At 49.7% G+C, this 20,214-nt stretch overlaps 1 protein-coding gene across 4 annotated transcripts in view; it reads left to right on the top strand.

The window, feature by feature from the left end:
- Positions 1-20,214, top strand: part of LOC130250951 (glutamate receptor ionotropic, kainate 1) — a 112,083-nt gene that overhangs the window by 73,424 nt on the left and 18,445 nt on the right. For 2 of the 4 annotated variants that reach the window (XM_056487173.1, XM_056487183.1), the window contains exons 8-13: positions 3,341-3,448; positions 6,586-6,699; positions 7,686-7,889; positions 8,243-8,466; positions 11,937-12,055; positions 16,675-16,892. In XM_056487173.1, the coding sequence (XP_056343148.1) occupies positions 3,341-3,448; positions 6,586-6,699; positions 7,686-7,889; positions 8,243-8,466; positions 11,937-12,055; positions 16,675-16,892 (987 nt within the window). Of the gene's footprint in view, positions 1-3,340; positions 3,449-4,098; positions 4,144-6,585; positions 6,700-7,685; positions 7,890-8,242; positions 8,467-11,936; positions 12,056-16,674; positions 16,893-20,214 lie in introns of all 4 variants that reach the window. The other 2 variants (XM_056487169.1, XR_008840080.1) reach the window with 2 other exon arrangements.

Below are 20,214 nucleotides of genomic sequence, written 5' to 3'. Positions count from 1 at the left end.
CTATTTTCTTCCATTTTGTTTTCAGCTCATTAAATGTTACCTGGGCAGTAGATTTGTTTATAAAAAAGAAGCAAGGACTATTATAAAGTGACTTTACCTGAAAATATGGAGGATGTTTTGATATTTGCTGCACAAAACATCTTTTCAGGACATATTTAATACAATACACAGGTCACATTTTCCATGTTCACAGTCCAATATAATTCCACCCCTCCTTTCTGCTTCTCACTCTATTTCCATTCCAGTGCTGCTCAGTGAAAATTCAGGACTTTCCCTGGAGCTCTTCCAAGTAAAAAGGCTGTGGAGCATCATAATTCTCAGTTTATCTCCACAGATAAACCCCTGTGCTGGCGAGTGCTGAAATTCTCTTTACTCCATCAGTTATGCCAGATTTGGAGCAGGATAATGGCAAAGTCATACCCTAACTCAGTGTATTCCACAGTCCTGGGGGATCTCTGTTAATGAGAGGATTAATTGTAAGAGCTGACAAGTTGATGTGTGGCTCATCACACACGACTTCCACCCCAAGGAGAAGCAATATCACTGCCCTTCAATCTGGCAGCTCTCTGCAATGCCAATAAACCAGGGGCTTTCTCTTCCCAAAGGAAAGAGAACCAAAGGAAAATTAACCTGTCCTTGCTCAGCATTTTGGTAGTGGCAGTTATTATTATTAGTAGTAGTAAATAGTAGTATTTTCTTTGTTATAGTAGTATTATAATAACTAATTAGAATATTGCCATTTATGGCCTTGGGAGATTTTGTTTCATAAAAGAGACCTGAGGTGTTCTGAGCATTGTAGGTTAAATATATATACCATGGGTCAAAATAATCCCACAACAAAACAGAGTAGGCAGGAAAATATTGTTATCTCCAATTAGACTCCACTCCAGCTTCTGAGTGTGCTCCTCCCACAGTGACCAGTCCAGGTGACTGATTTCTGACCACACTCCTTGATTGCTTGCCTCTAGGGAAAAGTTTCCCAATTTTCCAGTTGCACTTAAACAGAAAGAGAAGGAAAAAGGAGAGGGAGAATAAAAACTACAGGTCTGTTGTACCAAATAAATAAGTGGATCTGGTCTGCTTGGGGCATTTCTGGAGTCAGTTTGTTCCCCACTCCCAGGGATGCTCAGGGGGGGATTGTTTGGGGCTGTGCAGGGCCAGGGGCTGGGCTGGTCCTGGGGGTCCTTCCCCACTCAGGACATTCCACGATTCTGTGATAAATCTGGAAGCAGCTGAGCTGATTGATTCTGGGGTTGAACTCCTGATGGCTCAGGCTGGAATGGAGGCTGCTGCACTGATCCAGGATGGTGAAGTGGAAATTGATACAAAGACCCTGTGATGGTGGGAATTGATAAAACTCCTCTGGAGTCTTTGACCTTGGAGGCTGAGTCAGCTCCATTCTCCTGTTGTAATTTCCCATCAATCTATTGCTCTGGATTGTGATTGGAATATTTAACCCCAGAGTTCAGCTTTACCCACAATCCTCATCCTTTCAAGCAGTTTTTACTGGGAGTTTCCCAGTGAGAGCAGGGAGTTTCACAGTGAAAGCAAAGCAGGGAATTTCCCAGTGAGAGCAGGCAGTTCCACAGCTCTCACTAGGTTGCTTTGTGTATTTTGGCCATGGCAGGTGCCTGCCAGCCTCTGAAGGTGGCTGGAGTTGTGTCTGTAACCTGTTCTGTCCACTCCCTTCTCTGAGCAGCTGCTCACAGTGATGCTCTTTGATCAATTACCTGATCAGGTTCCAATTCAGCTTTTATTATGTCCTGCAGCACTCAGTGTGTCACCAGAAACATAAAGCTTGCTGTAAATCCTGTGTGTGAAAGCATGAAATCCCATCTCTGTGATACACACACATGCAGCTCCTGGCTTTTCAGGAAGTTCTGCTTCATTTCAGTTAATTAACAAGAACTCTGCATGTGCTGCTTTCTCTGTTTTGGTTTAGAAGCAATAAAATAAAAATCAGAAATTAAATTTAGGATTCAGATGGCATCTGAAGAGTGTTCCTCACCATTAGGGTTTTTAAATCCCATCAGCATTTAACCCTTCTGAGAAACACTCCCTGGCTCCTGTTCCTACTGAAGTCCCATTTGGGTCATTATTTGGTGGTCTGAGTGGGACTGAAGTTGGACACAGCCCCTGTGCACTTGTGTACCAAGTCATTAAGATGGGAAATCTCAGCAAATTTGTTGCCTTAATGCTTTTCCATTCTTATATTACTTGAGTGTGTTTCAAAGTCCTGCTGTTTCCACAAATTCCAAATGCACCAGATTTGCCTGAGACACGTGGTGAGAACTCCCAGCATCCAAGATTAAATCTGGCAGGTTCAGGGGTGGAATTCAGATTAAACAGGGAGGGGAGACACCAGTCTGTAAGTGTGGTGATTTTTAGTGCAGCTTTACTTCTGTCCTCTGTCTCCAATAAATTAAATGAGGCAAGGAACGATGTGTGGTGGAAAAGCTTGTAATTTAAAATTATATGGCCATCATTTATTGCCAGCTTTCCTTGTATCTCTGACAAATTTAATCTAATGGGGGACCCCCCAAAAATGGATTATCAGGATTGTCTGCACTTTGAAACCCATTGCTTTGTTCTGTGGATGAGCACCAGCTCTGGGGACAAACTGGGCTGGGAGGGAGGGAGAGCTCATTTCAGGGCAAACGGGCTGGGAGGGAGGCTCACAAGACAGAGGGCTCAAATTGTGGAGGAAGTTCACCCTTGCCCTTGATCCTTCTGCCTGAAGAAGGGGTCCCCAGCACAGGGAATCCTCCTGGCTGTGCAGGACAGATCTGGTGCCAGTGTTTGAATCAGGATCAGGATTCTCTGGGTTGGGCTGGAGCAGGGAAGTGCTGCTTGGACCAGAGCTGCTCCTCCTGTCTTGTGTGCTGTCCTTCCCCCGGCTGGGACATTCCTTGGCCTTACCCTGCAAAGCTTTTCTGGGGTTTCTGTCACTGGCTGAGCTGCTCCTGGGAGCTCCAAAGTCCAGCCCCACAGCTTGGACAGAGCAGACTCCTTTTTTCTGTTCATTAGTGCATCCTTGTGCAGTGCAGAACTGCCCTGGCTTTGTGCATGTGCAGTTCTCCCTTTCTCTTTAGTCTGTCTGTGGTTTTTTATCAGTACCAGATGGATGGAAATCAGTCTGTATAAACTGTCACAGACTCGTGCCTGGGTACAAAATGTAAAACTTATCAGAAAGAACCTAAACAGCACAAAAGGGGGTTTTGGCAGGGCAGACCTGCTTAGAAAGCCCCGAGTGTGGAAGATTGGGTGCTGTGGTCACTGCAGCTCAGCCCTGCTGTGGGTCAGAGCAGCTCTGGTGCCAGGCAGGTGTTTGTGTCCCCAGGCACGCTGGGAGGGCCTGACCGGGCGCATCACCCTCAACAAAACCGACGGGCTCAGGAAGGACTTCGACCTGGACATCATCAGCCTCAAGGAGGAGGGCACCGAAAAGGTAACAGCCTTTGCAAAACATGGCAGAAATCCCTTTGGCAAGGGCATGGCTCCTCAGCTTGAATCTCCTGTCACTGGGGTAAAAACCACACTGTTCCCAGGTGATTTGAGTTAAAGCAGAGCTGCTAAGATTGGGTTTTATTTTTATTTTACAGTGCACTTCGAGGTATGGGAGAGGAATGGGGGGCAGGCAATACTTATCTAATGGAAAAAATCATTTTAAGTGCACCTCATTTTCAGCTCTTGCCACTGCAACTATGGATGGTAAATTCATACATAGAGATAGATAAATTTATATAGCAGTGCACAGATAAATGTGACAGGGAGAGAGGAGAGAAGGTAGCTGAGTAATAACCTCAGCAAAGTGGAGATGTTGAGAATTCTCCAGGTTTCTGAGGCTAGATTTGTTCTCTTGGCCTTTTCTCAGCCCTCAGCCAGGGCTGTGGGCTGCCCTGGGGGTGTCCCAAGCCCAGCACAGGTGACAGCAGCTCCCCAGGCTGCTGGCCCTTGCTCTGGTGCTGGCTCAGCTCTGGGTGGTAATTGCTGATGGGTTAATTGAGGATTTAACTGTAATTGCTCCCACACAGCTCTCCAGACAGCTTCTCTTTTCATTTTTAATGAAACACTCTGCTCATTTTCCCCTGTACCAAGGCTGCTGGCGAGGGTTCTAACCATTTATACAAAGTGTGGAAGAAGGTTTGTACACAGACAGGTGATGCCAAAACCCTGTGGGCTGGGTTCACACTCAGCCTTTGGGTTTTAATGGTGACTCTCCTGTTGCAGTTTAGAGACAACAGCCTCTCTGAAAGGGGTTTCCTGGTAGGATAAGTTTGTCTCTACTTGAGACACTGTAATTGCAAAGGCTAAGAAGATCTTGGCAGGATTCAGCTTTTTCACCAAAATCAGGGGGGTTTAATTATTATTTTGCTTCTTGGGAGCTGTGCTTTTCCCATCTCTCAGTAGAGGCCCCTGCTGCAGCAAAGCCAGGCTTTTCTCATGTGCCATCCTCCCTGATTCACCTAAAATTTACCCTGAGGGATACAATTACACTGATTTGGATGTGTATTGGCATCAGCTCCAAAGTCTGGTTTAACATGCAGCTTGGGAGTGGTTTTCCCCACACAAACCTCTCAGTGCTGGCAAGCATTGCTGCCTCAAAATTTGGATGAGTGTGTTATTAGCTCCTTACAGAAAATAATAGACATGATTAAGTGGGTGCTGTCATTCACTAACATATGGAAATTGGGGCTAAGCTTGTTTATAAAAGATGGAAATTACCCCAGGAATCTCATCCCTCTTTGAACATAAGGTGCTTAAAACACAAAAGTGGGATTTGGAGACCAGCTCCACGCACTGCTCCCCACAGGACTTACAACCCCTGGCTGCTGTTCCATGAGGAGGAGATAAAAACTGCATCCACTAAGCCTGAAGTGTTCTGCTGTCATGAGACAGAAATTTTTGTAGTGCTTAGAATTGTGTTTTGTCCGTGGTTCACACAGATCTCATTATTCCACACCCCTCCCTCATAGGCAGTTGAGAAAGGTTTTGGGTTGGTGTTGTTTTTGTGAGAACAGAGCAGTGTAAAGCACCTGCTGCTCCTCTCAGTGCTCTCCTGGAGCACATCCTCAGTAAAACCCCAGTTTGATCTGCAGTGGGTCAGGCTGAGGCACAAAGGGCCTGGGGAGGAGTTCATCCCCTGGCAGGCAGGAGCCACCTCCCTTTTGGCTGCAGGCATCTCATGTTCTGCTGAACTGACTGAAACCAAATCACAGAGGTTTCAGAGCCCAGAATCGCTGGGAAGGGCACATGACACCTCTCCACCTTGTCACTAAACTGCAAACCATCCCAGGAGTGCCAGAGTGGTGTCCTCCCTCCCTGGCTGCCCCTTGGCCAGACATGCAGTGCTCTCCTGTGCCCTCTGTGTGCCCTGTGGCCCTGCTGCTCCCTGCTCCATGCCTCCTCCTTCCCTGCTGCCAGCCAGCACACACTCCAGGTCAGTGACAGTGAGCAGAAGGGCTCATCCACCCTGGTGCAAGCCCAAGGACACTGGATATTTACTGTATTCCTGCCATAATAGCCAACATTTTATCTCCTTTGTACATCTGTGCACTTTCCAGATCAGCTTCCCAGCCTGATCGAGTTCTGGAAACAAAGGGAATGACTGACAAATGCTTGGCATAAACTTTTGTTTTTAATGGCATGGATGTCCCACTAAGGATTAGGGAAAAAAAGTTTGTGAGGGGCAAAAGCAATGGCACCTGGGGACACAAACCCTGAGTCTGGGAAATAGGTGTGCTCTCCACAATGCCCAGCACAACCAAACTGCCTGAGCCAGCTCCTCACCTGGAGCTCCTCACATCAGCCCTCAGCCAGGCTGGGCACAAAAATCCAAGGGCAAAACTCTGGAGATGCTTCCAGACTGCATTTAAGTTGGGTAAATATTGATCTGTAGAAATAGTGTGGTTATAATTTCTGCCCCCACAGCATAGATCCAAATCCTCTGAAATCACAAATATCTTCCCTGGAGGCTTTGGACTGGGCAGTAAGTACTGGAAGCTTTCACTGTCTCCAGGGCTAGAAAGAAATTTGCCTTCGGCCACTGATGTTTGCTGAGCAAATCACTGCTCAGGGTGTGACATGGTGCCACCTTGATAGCTCTGGCATATCCAGGAGTCCAGGAATGACAGAACAATCTTTGCTAAACCTGCTGGAGGCACAGGGCAAGCAAAAGGCCAGTGCATCCATCAGTCTGCTCCAATGGAGTTATTCAGGCTTTTAACCTGTTCTGTCAGAAGACAGAGGTCTTGCCACCTGTCTCAACTCCACCATTGACAAAATCTTTTTTAAAAACCATAGAAATAGACATTTGACATTTTTTAGCAGGGAGCTAAGCCAGCATGTTGCACTTTAGCAGCCAGTTGGCCACCCCAGCATGCAGTGCCAAGCCCCATACTCTCACTGCTGCTGGGTTTGCAGTGATGCATCTTGCAGTCGTTCCCTGGCGTTTCTGAATCAGTGCTGCTGCTGCCTTTCTCTGAGCTCCTGCCCTCCTGCAGCCCTGGCTCCTTTCCTGACCCCCCAGGTCAGTGCTCTGGGGGTCTGGGGATCAGGGCAGCTCTGACTCTCTCCTGTGTGCAGATTGGGGTCTGGAACTCCTACAGTGGCCTTAACATGACGGACAGCAACAAGGACCGCTCCACCAACATCACGGACTCGCTGGCCAACCGCACGCTCATCGTCACCACCATCCTGGTAAGGCTGCCAGGGCTGCAGTCAGCCTCAGCACCCACACACCTGCCTGGGACTGGCTCAAAAACACCTCACTGCCAGTGCAAGGCTCCCTGGAACCTCTGCCTCCAAAGCTGTTCCACCTTCCCGGCGCTTCAGACAAACCTGCGCACTTTTCCTGCCAGGAGAACGAGCACACAAACACTCAGCTCTGCAGCCACTGCTTCTGCAGCCTTTGTTTTACTGACAGGGAGACCAAGAGGGCTGAAAGGGAGTGGTAAACAGCAGACAGACAGGTTGAGTCCTTGCTCTTCCTGTGAGCAATGGAAAAGCTGTAACTGGGTGTTCAGGTGCTGCTCTGCCTCGTGCTTTCTACATCCCCAGTAAAGCCACTTTGTTTTCAATTGCTCTGCCTAATTCCTTAGCAGGAGGGAAAGAGCTCAAAGTCTTCTTCTACACTACTTGTCTATTGCCAGAGGTGTTTTGCCACATTAAACTGCTTGCCTAGATCTTCTATCCAAAATCCTGTAACAGCAAAAATGTACTTTGCAATCTGCCTTTGCTGTTGTCCATTCCCTCTTCGCTCCATTTGAAGGTTTTTCTCAGTAAAGACTTACTTTCACAAAATATAAAATGTTAGGTTCTCCTTATGGGTTTTTTTCTGTAATTTAGGGTCCTCTCTCCTTCAGTATCTCTTTCTGTCCCCTAGAGTGGGATAATGTAGGGTCTAGACCTTAGTTCTGAGTTTGGAGCTGCTGGGCACAACTGGAATTAAAGCTCCTGGGAGCCACAAATGGTCCATTCCACTGAAAATTGGGCCCTTATGCCCATCACTAATTCATTCAGTGAGTTTGTTAACACACCTAAAACAGCTTTTAACGCACACAGTAAATTGCTGGTTTTCATGCCCTTGCAGTCCCTTTGGAAAATATTCCCATCGTGTAGAGAAACTGATCTAATCTGAGCCGAGCCTCACGTCTCTCCCTGCCTGTCTGCTGTGCTTTCTGCAGGAAGATCCCTATGTGATGTACAAGAAGTCTGACAAGCCCTTGTATGGCAATGACAGATTCGAGGGGTACTGCCTGGATTTGCTAAAGGAGCTGTCAAACATTTTAGGCTTCATCTATGAGGTCAAGCTCGTTTCTGACGGCAAATACGGAGCCCAGAATGACAAGGGAGAGTGGAATGGGATGGTCAAGGAGCTCATAGATCATGTAAGTCTGAACCCTTCTCTCTCTATTCTCCTTTCATTTCATATCTGAAATCTCTGTGGTGGTTTGCACCTTTTAGAGCCACTGCTGCGTCTGTTTTGCCACCCGTCAGAGTAGGAATGTCTGAATGAGCATTTGCAGGTGTTGGGGGAAACAGCCATCAGTGGCCATGTCCCAAATGTCCCCCTGCCTTGTAAAAAGAGAAACACAATGTCACACCTCCCAAAGTGCCCTAGAAATGTTAAATTGTGTTGAATTTGAGCCCAGATTGGTCCATTTTGGGCAAGGAATGGAGGGAATTGCGGTGGGTTTGCTGAACATGAGGGAGATGAGTATTTCTCCTTTTGTGTTTCCAGAAAGCTGACCTGGCTGTTGCTCCTCTCACCATCACCTATGTCAGAGAGAAAGTGATTGATTTCTCCAAGCCCTTCATGACGCTGGGGATCAGCATCTTGTACCGCAAGCCCAACGGGACCAACCCCGGCGTTTTCTCCTTCCTAAACCCTCTCTCTCCAGATATTTGGATGTATGTTCTCCTGGCCTGCCTTGGAGTCAGCTGTGTCCTCTTTGTCATTGCCAGGTAAGGCCAGGACAGAGTTTTAGACACACCCACAGGTGTTGATGGGCTCTGGAGTACAGGGGTATCAAGTACAGGGGGTTATCCAATTCTAAAACCTTTCTGCCTATTTTCTCATCAGCACTGCTTTTCTGTATTGCACTGAGGTTTTGCTTTCTCTAAGGGCTGTCCCAAGAGAAATATCCAATGGGAAGCATCAGGAGCACCACCCCAGCAGATATGTGCTGACAAGGAGTTTGTTACTTGCATGCAGGCATTTCCCTTTCCCACTCACGTGCACACAGTTAAAGGTGAAGGACCCAGAAGGTGAAACTGGTTTTGCTGGAGGTCCAGCCTCAGAGGTCTGTTCCAGCAGAAATGGTTCTGTGAAGGAGAGGTCACAGGGGACTTCCCAGGGGTGGCCTGAGGTGAAGGAGGAGTTTTCCCCTCCCTGGCAGCTGTGGGGCTGTGTGCAATTACTCATGACTTCCCACAGGCTCCTGCAGTGCCTCACTGTACCATAAATAATAACTCTACTGTACACAGCCCATGATCTCAGTCATGACTAATCTTAAATCTGCTCCTCTCTGGCAGACTGGCTTTTCTGCACTTGTGTGCCAAGACTGAAAACATCCCCCAGCCCTCTCCACCTCACAACAGTGGAAGGGAACACAAATGCTTTCCTTGAGCTGATGCCTGAAAACACTGCCTAGTAAGATTCAGCTGCACAGACTGAGGAAGTGAAATTGTGTTCATGTTAATTTAGATTTATACATTTTAAGCTAAGCTGCTCTTGAAATCCACATCAAGAACTGTCCATATCTCCAAATACATCGAGATTTCTGTAAGATTTGCAAAGTGTTTCAGCAAATATTGGTTGGTTTTAATAACCCCAGAAACCATCCACTTCTTAGCACTGTCACAGTAAATTAAATGGTTACCCACATTTTGACATCAGTTCCTGGAAAACAAATACTTGGGAATAATTTGCACAGACTGGTATAATTCTCCTGTCATTTCTTCCAACTTTTCAGCAGCTGCATAATTTCTCATTTGTCTCAGAGCCTTATGCAGCCCTGTTGTTTTTACATTAATTTTTAAACTCGAGCACTGAAGTTTTTATCACTGTGAAGGGTTGCAGACTGGCAAAGCTCTGTTCCAAGTACGCTGCCAGTGGATGAACAAGGTGCTTTCTGCCAAAATTTCCCTTTCTGCTAATGCCATGTCAGCTGCACTGCTACGTCAGTGGAGGTAGAGACAAGCAGCTGAGCCAATAATTCACACAGACCCTGTGGGAAAAGGTGCTGGGGTGACCTTGAGCATCTCACCTTTATCAGAAACCTCAGCACAGTGCTGCTGAACAAGGAGAAAACCAGGGGGGAAAAGGCCAGGAAAACAGAAGGTCTGAGCAGTGAATTCTGCTGAACTGTAAACCAGAGCTCAGTGCAGCAACAGAAACACGAGAAGAAAATCAGGTTTTGTTTTGAGGTGTAGAAGAGATGTACGCCCTACTAATACATTGAAATATGTACCCAGGGCAGGAAAAATCCTTCCCAGTCTGCAAGACAGGGCTTTGCTGCCAGGATTTTATGGCAAATTTCTAGAAATGGCCCTTTTGCTCTTTCAGTGATGGAGACAATTGTGTCCAACTCACTGAATGTGGTGGTTTTCTGAAACCCTGCAAAATTCCAGCCTTGGGCTTCCCAGGCAGGTCAGGCAGAGGGATTTTTCTTCTTCCTGCCTTGTAAATACTGTGGGGGGAACTCCTCACTCCTAGGGCTGTTGGCAACCTGCTGGTCCTAACTGGGGGTCTCTTGTGAAGGATGTGTTTCCCTCTGTGTGCAGGAACTGAGTTGGGAACAATCTGGTCACTCCACAACACCTGCTTCCGTTATTACAGCAGAAATCTGAAACATCTAACTTGGGAATTGCTTTTCATTTGATGGGTGCATGCAGAACTGTTGTAACTTGAACCTGAAAACTTTGTCTTTTGTCATGATTTTTGATACTCTCGTTCTGGGTGTTGCTGATGGCATCCTAAGCTACATCCTCTCCCAATTAACGGGTTCATTATTACCAGACTTCATTACTTCAGCTAAGCAAGGCACTGCGCTCGCAACCGTGCATAAATTCAATGCTTAATTAGTAATTAGATGTGTTGGGTGAGGCTGTCATTGGAGGTGCATTCCCACGCTCCATGGGCAGCCTGAGGAGGAGCAGCCCGGGGTGCCCGTGCTGGCTGTGCTTAGCCCAGAGCCCTTCCAGGGCGCCCCTGTGCAGCTCCCTCCCCGCAGCCCCATCCCCTGTCCCTGTGGCCTGGGGGCTGCCACTGCTGCCAGCACCTCCCAAGCTGGGAGAGCAGGGTGCTCCCAATGCCCAGGCTGCTCCTGGATGGGCACCTGCTGCAGACCGGGCTCCGTGGTCCTGCCAGCTCCCTGCCAGCTCCCTGCCAGCATCCAGCCGTTCTGGGCATGGTGGGCAGCTGCTGCTGCTGCAGGGAGGGCACTGAGAGCGCTGCTGCTCCTTCCTGGTTCCCAAAACGCGTCCCAGGAGCAGCCCCGGGCTCCCAGCAGTGCCCTGGAGTGGGGCAGGGAGCTGTGGGGCCGTGGCAGGACCAGAGGAGCAGCAGCCCCATGCCAGGCCCAGCCGTGTGCCACCCATGGCTCCACAGCTCATCCACAGCTGGCACGGCCCGGGCTGATGTCCTGGGGACAGCCAGGCTGTCCTGGGCCTGTTCCTCTCTGTCCTGGAACAGCCACAGCTCTGCACCCCGGGCTGTCCCGTTCCTGTTCCTGAGTGTCCTGGGACAGCCACAGCCCTGCACCCCGGGCTGTCCTGGGCCTGTTCCTGAGTGTCCTGGGACACCCCAGCCCTGCACCCCGGGCTGTCCTGGGCCTGTTCCTCTCTGTCCTGGGCACAGCCACAGCTCTGCACCCCGGGCTGTCCCGTTCCTGTTCCTCTCTGTCCTGGGGACACCCCAGCCCTGCACCCCGGGCTGTCCTGGGCCTGTTCCCGAGTGTCCTGGGCACAGCCACAGCCCTGCACCCCGGGCTGTCCTGGGCCTGTTCCTGAGTGTCCTGGGGACACCCCAGCCCTGCACCCTGGGCTGTCCTGGGCCTGTTCCTCTCTGTCCTGGGGACACCCTCCATGCCAAACCCTCCCCTGGCACAGCCACAGCCCTGCACCCCGGGATGTCCTGGGCCTGTTCCTCTCTGTCCTGGGGACACCCCAGCCCTGCACCCTGGGCTGTCCTGGGCCTGTTCCCGAGTGTCCTGGGACAGCCACAGCCCTGCACCCCGGGATGTCCTGGGCCTGTTCCTCTCTGTCCTGGGGACACCCTCCATACCAAACCCTCCCCTGGCACACCCCAGCCCTGCACCCCGGGCTGTCCCGTGCCCGCTCCCTGCGTGGTGCCGTGCCCGGGCGCACCCTCAGCAGGTTTGCTGTGTGTCCTCTGCTCGATGTTTACAGACTGTTTCTGTTGACTGCCACAGGTTTACACCATACGAGTGGTATAACCCCCACCCGTGCAACCCAGACTCAGATGTGGTGGAAAACAATTTTACTTTACTAAATAGTTTCTGGTTTGGAGTTGGAGCTCTCATGCAGCAAGGTACACCGGTTACACTTCGTTCTCGCACACGTCCCACAGTCTGCTCAAGGGCTTCTGTGCTGGTAAACTCCACCCCTGTAAACGCAGCATGTACTGTAAAACCTGACCTCACACAGCAGAGTAGCACAAGGGAGGGAAGCCGTGTGCCACTGCCTCAGGGGAACTGTGCAGCCCAGACCAGGAAGGAGGGCAAGAGAGAGAGGGGAGCGCGCAGGGCCACACGGGAGGTCTGCAGCTCAGATGGAGTCTAATGGCAAGAGGGGTATGAAGTGCTCATGCTGAAGCTGAGTTTACTGGTGTAAGAGTTTTGGCAGCAGGAAAGTGTTGAGCTCCATCCCAACACAAACAGCTTTAGCTGCCCTAGAAGAACTGTTCCAGCTGCCAAACAAAGAAAGATGCCCTTTCTCCAGAAGGGTTGTTGAGTTTGTAGGCACTTGTCAAACGTTGTTTAAAACCAACACCAAACCCTTGTTTTCTATGGCTTTTCTGCAGGTATGAGTCCCATCCTTCTGTAAATGCATCCAACCCTAGAAGCCTTAACTTAGCCCAGTCACAAGCCCCCGTTGCTGATGATTTTGGAAACAGCTGACATTTTATTCAGATGCCAGGGAGGGGCAGTGAAGCTTACTCCATGTGGGAAGTCAAATAGACCTATGTACTAAGCATCACATTTGTTTATGGCATTTATGTTCCAAGGTTTCTAATTAAATCACTTTTCACCAAAACTGGGGCCCACTGAAAAGAGACAAAATGTTTTCTGACAAACATTTCCAGTTGAATCAAAGCTGAACAAAAAAGACCCCACCCCACGACAACCAAAAAGGCAAAGCCCAGCAGTACCTTGGTATTAAATTCCTAAACATTTAAGTAAGGAATGTAAAATCATCTCTGCATTCATACAGGTACAGTTTTTTCTTTCCTGTTTAACAGGCATGAGTAAAAGAAAATAAGAAAAATAAAGAGGATTTTTTCCTAGATACACTAGAGAATAAAGTTTGTATCGACCTAAGATGCACTTGCTTTTAGTGGTGCATTATTGTATTGAGAGGATAAAGAGCTTCCCCACAGAAATTGCTTTGAAGGAGGTTGGATGAAAGAAGAGCATTTCTGCTTTGTTTTGGAGCTTTTTTGTTTTGTTTTCCTTCCAATTTGTCAGTAAAGCACAGGCTGAGGTTTTACAGTATCAGGCAGGTGTGTGTATCTAACTGTGGTTGCCCTGTGTGTGAAAGTGCCCCAGGATTCTGTGTTCCCTGTCCTGCCTTTTTTGGAGTTTACCATCATCCACAGCAAACTGTGGGATGCAGTGTCTGCTCGTTACCACTACCTTGGGTACATGACAGTCAGCCCCAACCAGACTCTGCTTGTCTTTTAAGGAGATTCAAAACAAAACAAAGAAAAAAAGGAAAAAAAAAAAAAAAAAAAAAAACATTTGTAAGGCAACACAAATGTTTCCATGTGCAAACTTGTGGTGTGATTGTCTGTGCCTCATGGTCACGTGAAGAGTTTGGACATGATGGGAGTGGTGGTGGAAGCCTGGGTCCAGCGTTGCGCTCCTCCTCCTTGGCAGCAGCTGCTCGTTATGCTTGACTGGAAGCCACTTGTGGTTCAATTTTAAAATGTGATGATCAGACTTTCTCTTTTCTACAGAGCGTGAGCAAAGTCTGGATCAGGATTGGCTGTCATGTCTGCCATAAAAAGGCACTAGAGAGACTTCAGCAAGTATTGTCTCTGCCCCCGAGTCTTGCTGGCAACATTTTGATTTAGATGCTGCTTCCCCTGTTTTTCCCCTGGAAGTCTCAGATGTGTTTGCATCTTCTAAAAGCATCCAAACAGGGCACATTTCATCCAATCCATCCAGGGGAGCTGCCACTGTCAGAAAGGAGAGCTGTCCCTCCGAGCTCAGCCCAGCCAGGAGCGGGGCAGGCAGGGGCAGGGGCAGGAGCAGGGGCAGGGGCAGGAGCAGGGACAGGGGCAGGAGCAGGGGCAGGGGCAGGGGCAGGGACAGGGCAGGGGCAGGGGCAGGGGCAGGGCAGGGGCAGGGGCCGCGGCAGGAGCAGGAGCAGGAGCAGGGACAGGGGCAGGGACAGGGGCAGGGGCAGGAGCAGAAGCAGGAGCGGGGACAGGAGCGGGGACAGGGGCAGGGGCAGGGACAGGGTCAGGAGCAGTGGCAGGAGCAGGAGAAGGGGCAGGAGCAGGGGAAGGGGCAGGGACAGGGGCAGGGACAGGGACAGGGGCAGGAGCAGGGGCAGGGGCAGGAGCGGGTGCAGGGACCTCCCTGGTGGAGCGAGGGGATGGAGCAGATCCTGTGCTGATCCCACAGCCTGGGCAGCAGGAAGGGGGGATTCTGCCCCTGTGCCCCTCTGCTCAGGCGAGACCCCACCTGCAGGGCTGCCCCAGCCTGGGGCCAGCAGCTGGAGCACGTGGAGCTCATGGAGAGTGTCCAGATGAAGCACAGATCTGCTCCAGGGCTGGAGGCAGGCTGGGAGAGCTGGGGGAGCTCACCTGGAGGGGAGGAGGATCCAGGGAGAGCTCAGAGCCTAAAGAGGCTCCAGGAGAGCTGGAAAGGAGACAAGGGATGGAGGGACAGGACAAGGGGGAATGGTCTCAGACTGACAGAGTAGGTTTAGAGTTGATATTAGGAAGGATTTGTTCCCTGTGAGGGTGGGCAGGCCCAGGCACAGGTGCCCAGAGCAGCTGTGGCTGCCCTGGATCCCTGCAGTGTCCAAGGCCAGGCTGGACCCTGGGGCTGGAGCAGCTGGGATGGTGGAAGGTGTCCCTGCCCATGGCTGGGGTGGCACTGGGTGATCCTTAAGGTCCCTTCCAGCCCAGGCCACCCTATTATTCTGTGATAAACCAATGCTTTTTTCTGGAACCGAGGCACATGGAAAGGTGCCTGTGGGAATAACCATGGGAAGAACAAGATGCTGCCCCACTGGGCTCTGCCAGGAGCAGGGTTTGCTCTCACCTCACCAGAGCAGTCACTCAGGGCAGAATTACCAGGGTGGGAACTGAGCTCTTTCCCACAAGGTTTGGTTGCAGGAAGTCACAGGGGGGTTGGCATCTCACCCCACAAGTGCAGCACACAGGGATTTTCCATCCTCTCCTGAGCAGCACTGGCACAGTCCATGCATGGCACAGCATGGGGGGCCAAATGCAGGAGTTCTCTTTGTATGGCTGCCTAAGCTTAAAAGCAAGAATTCCTTCAGGATGACCTGAATCAGCACAGCTTTTGCAGTTCAAACCCAGCTTAGAGATAGAGAGCAACGACAAAACATTTCATTGCATTGAAAAAAAAATCTAACCAGGGCAGCAGAAACCCAAACACAAACCCAGGCAGAGCTACAGCTCTGGAAACAACTCCATTTGGACTGGAAAATTTCAAGTGAGAGTTTTTGCCTTCAGACTGCTCTCACTGTTTGTCAGTTCTGTCAACACACTCCAACCCTTGGGCTAAGCTTAGCTCTGACCTTTAAGAGACACAGCTCTGTGTTTACAAATACAGCTCCAATCTCTTTGCTGGTTGGTGGGGAAGGTTTTACCCTTTTGGTCTCTGCCCCAAAAATCACATTCAGAGTTTTGCAAAGTCTGAAAATGTTCTCTGAAACGTTGAAATTTCTTGCAGAACTCACTGAATGGCTGAGGAGACATAATATGTCAACATACTTTTCCAGTAATAAAAAAGCCTTTGTCAAATCAAAAGCTTTAGCCCTGAGCATTTTGTTCACAGGCTCTTAAGTATTTTCTTAAATAAGAAATAATTATGCAAAAACTTAACTTTGAAGTCAAATTACTCAGGTGGCTACCTAAGAGCTTTGCTGAGCAGATCCTCAAATCCCACATTAAGCAGAGAACTGAGTGAAACTGGCCCCCCCAGTAAAAGAGCAGAACTTGCCTCAGGATGCTTAGACACACCAGCATCTCTGTGGCTGAAGCAGAGGTTACCTGAGCTGCCTGGAAACACGTGCTGCTCCGTGGGGATTTGTGGCAATGGCAGAGACCTGCTCAAACCCATTCAGAATAACGAGTGGTAAATGCACTGTCCAAAACTTTTCATTGCCCTGAGGATCTGAGGGATGTGTCCACTGACCCTCTGATTTTTCAGATGTGAGGCACATATTGGTAGAAAGAGGTTTCCTGGGGCTGAGCTGAGGCTCACTGCAGGTCACTGGAGCTGCATTGATCTCCCTGTTGGTGCTGAGATGTGTCCAGAGGATGCACAGGGCAGGCTCTCCTGTGAGGTGTTTCTGCCAGGCAGCTGTGAGCAGAAGAGCCTTTGCTAAAGAGCTCTGGTTACAAAATTGATTGCAGCATAAGGGCACAGAAGCAGACAAAAATACCATAGTAGCTTGCTGGGGATATACAAGATTAATATCACAAGGCTGGTTAGCTCAGAGAGGTAAGGGGGCTTAGACCCAAGGATAATTCCATTTGTCATGTATCATGGCACACATCCCCTTCCCAGTGTGTTACCATTATAAATGTCAGCTGTGCATCTGTGAGATTATTGTTGAAATCATTTTATCATGCTGCAGCTCATAAAAGCATTCTGTGCCTGAAACCAGACTGTGGTACCAGGAAAGCCTCATTTTAATATGATTGTTTTGATGGTGTTGTAACAGGATCAGAGCTGATGCCCAAAGCTCTTTCCACCAGAATAGTTGGAGGAATATGGTGGTTTTTCACCTTAATCATAATCTCATCCTATACTGCCAACCTGGCTGCCTTCCTGACCGTGGAGAGGATGGAATCTCCCATCGACTCGGCAGATGACCTGGCAAAGCAAACCAAGATAGAGTACGGGGCTGTCCGAGACGGATCCACCATGACCTTCTTCAAGGTGAGGCAGCCCGGGGCAGCTGCGGGGCGGAGCCGCTCCAGCGGGGCGGGAGGGAGCCGGAGGATTAGCACATCATTCACCCAAACCAGGGCCACAGCACCCGGGGGATTAGCACATCATTCACCCAAACCAGGGCCACAGCATCCGGGGGGATTAGCACATCATTCACCCAAACCAGGGCCACAGCATCCGGGGGGATTAGCACATCATCCACCAAAACCAGGGCCACAGCATCCACCAGGGCCACAGCACCCGGGGGATTAGCACATCATTCACCCAAACCAGGGCCACAGCATCCCGAGGGGTTAGAGGAGAAGGTAAATACATAATTCACTCACAGCCACAACCACAGCATCCCGAGGGATTGCAGGGATAGGTAAATTCACCAGGTACCCAGTCCCAGAGGATCCTTCAGCACCAGGAATGTAAAACCCTGCAGGTTTTCCCCAGGAAATGTGGCAAACCAGCCTGGCAGTGAAGTGCAGTGAGGGGTAAACCCATCTGCCTCTGATGGGAGCCAGGGCATGGACATGGGGATATTCTCCTCCAGCTGGGATTCTATTTCCTTCCAGCCACTTCACTGACAAGCAGCTGGAAAAGTCTGCTTCCCCTTCTGGAAGCCACATTTGCACCACGGTAATTTTACAGGAAAATGCAAGTTAGTTTGTCGCTTTTTTTAATGTTCCATGGTCAATATTACCCAGACCACACACACACCTGAACACACCTGCAAGTGAAGAGTTTTCTGTGGCTAATTGTTTGGTAGACAACTGTGATAACTGACTTTTTTCTTTTTCTTAATTTATTAGTATTAATTACATACAGAATGGATAATCTGATAAAATGTCAGTGTAAAAGCACCAAGCTATAAATGCAGAATAGATGCACAAAAGCACTGTGACAGCCAGAATTAATTAGCAGGGAAGTCAGGCTCAGGATGAGCCCGGCTCAGGCTTTTACCTGTGGTGTCTGAGGAGTCACACACACAGAGCCAGTGGGGCAGAACACATCTGTGACAAGAGATCTTTCCCTCTCTGGGACATCCTAAAAAGGCCCAAATCCCAAATTCCTGTGTCACCTGCTCCAGATGACCCTGCCTTGGCAGGGAGTTGGACTGGATGATCTCCAGAGGTCCCTTCCAACCCAAACCATCCCAGGATTCTGGGATTCTGGGATTCTGTGTGGTCTGTCCCTGCTGGTGCTGCCAAGGGTGAACTGCTCCTGTCAATGCTCTCCTGTGGCTGAACACAAATGTTTCCTTGCTGAAGGAAAAACAACTACAGCATTTTGCTGTAGTGAGCTCCTGAAATGATGAGCTGACATTTCCACTGAGATGGAAATCCACCTGAGATATTCCCCTAAGCAAGCTCTGGATTCTCCTCTGGCTCTTCCATGCCTAAAGAAGCTCAGTGCCATTGATATTCTGAAGTTAAATTTAGCTTCAGAGACAGAACTTCAGATCTTGTTGCATCCCTGCGTTTTTAGAGGAAATAGGTCCTGAAGCTCAGAACAAATTTCCTAGAGCTGTTTTTAGCTTTACACTGATTTCATTTTGCACCATTAATCCCTCAGGCAGAAATATGTAGGCTTAAAAGCATGTGAGCTTCTAAAAGAAAACCTTCAGACAAGGTGGTTAAATATTTATGCACTGCATGTGCCAGCTAACTTGTGCCTGAAATATGTGCATGGAAGCAAGGGGAAGGACAGAAACTGGGGATGGATTCCCTGGCACAGGGATGGTGACACAGTGGAAATGCATGAAAAATGCAATGTATCACACCTGTAGATACTCCATGTTTTATCAAAGGCGTTATGATTTTTATTGTGGAAGCATCTCCAGATCCTCACAGGATTAGGAGTTCTTTGTCCTGCCCAAAACTTGAAATAAAAAATCCTGGAGCAGCTGTCTGTACAAAAACAGCTCCTTCTGTCTGCAAAGGAAGGCTCTGACTTTGCCTCCCTCCGACTGAAATGCTGCATCTACTCCTGGAGCTAAAGCCACACACACACGCCAGGGAGGGGCCTGGGAGCTGGGAGAAGGCAGCAGCAGGGAGTCAATTCGGGGAGCAGCAGGGAGTCAATTCGGGCAGCAAGGAGTCAATTCGGGCAGCAGTTACCGCCCTCCCCGGGCACAGCCCCGTCCCAGCCCCGCGCTCCGGCCCGGTTTGGAGCTGTCCTGGCCCGGGTGCTGAAGCAGCAGGGAGTCAATTCGGGCAGCAGGGAGTTAATTCGGGCAGCAGGGAGTCAATTCGGGCAGCAGCAGGGAGTCAATTCGGGCAGCAGGGAGTCAATTCGGGCAGCAGTTACCGCCCTCCCCGGGCACAGCCCCGTCCCAGCCCCGCGCTCCGGCCCGGTTTGGGAGCTGTCCTGTGCCCAGGATGCTGAAGCAGCAGGGAGTCAATTCGGGGAGCAGCAGGGAGTCAATTCGGGGAGCAGCAGGGAGTTAATTCGGGCAGCAGGGAGTTAATTCGGGCAGCAGGGAGTCAATTCGGGCAGCAGTTACCGCCCTCCCCGGGCACAGCCCCGTCCCAGCCCCGCGCTCCGGCCCGGTTTGGAGCTGTCCTGGCCCGGGTGCTGAAGCGAGAGGGAAACAGGGAGCGAGGCGCAGGGCTGGGGACCTGGGGAGGTCATCACCTCGAGTGCCTTCTCTTGATTTGTCAAATCAAATACTACGAAAGCCAAGGAATGCCAAGGGGAACCGGTTGTTTTTCAGGCCAATATTTTTCAAAGCAAACCACGGCGTGCTGGGCATTCCTGGCTGTAGAGGGGACAGCAGCAAGGGAGGGACATGTAGGACACGAGGTTTTTTAGGGCTGCATGGGACACACATGGAAAAAAAGGGTTTCTGGAGATATCAGGCACAGAAAAAAGACCTTGGCACGAAGCAGGCTCCCAAGAGCTTTGCGTTAGGACTTGGTGCTCAAAGTCGCAGCAGGAAGCTTCTGGCAGATGAGATTGCACAGTGCAACTGCTGGGTGGGATGGAGATTGGGAAGCATGGTAGTAAAGCAAGGTACTCCCACTGCTTTCCTGGGAGCTCCATTTGCATTTATTCCAGCTGGCAGCACTTGTAGTTAGTGGTGTCTGTGAAGCACGTGCTAACAGTTGTGATTGCTCACTGGTTTGGAATGCCTAGCACTGGTGTCTCTGTTGCAATGGTTTCCCCAGAAAAATAATTACTCTAAAGATGAAATATTTTTCAAGGAAGTCACTTTTCTGCAGTGACTTTCAGCCAGTGGAGGCAATAAAAAAAAAAAAGCATTTGGAATTATTTATGGGAGGAAAATGGAGTTCTTACTTTGAAAGGAACCTCAGAATCAGCC

Source organism: Oenanthe melanoleuca, chromosome 1 (assembly GCF_029582105.1).
Source record: "Oenanthe melanoleuca isolate GR-GAL-2019-014 chromosome 1, OMel1.0, whole genome shotgun sequence".
NCBI classification, from domain to species: domain Eukaryota; kingdom Metazoa; phylum Chordata; class Aves; order Passeriformes; family Muscicapidae; genus Oenanthe; species Oenanthe melanoleuca.
The sequence above is the reverse complement of the archived record's forward strand: the minus strand, read 5'-3'. Positions and strand labels throughout refer to the sequence as shown.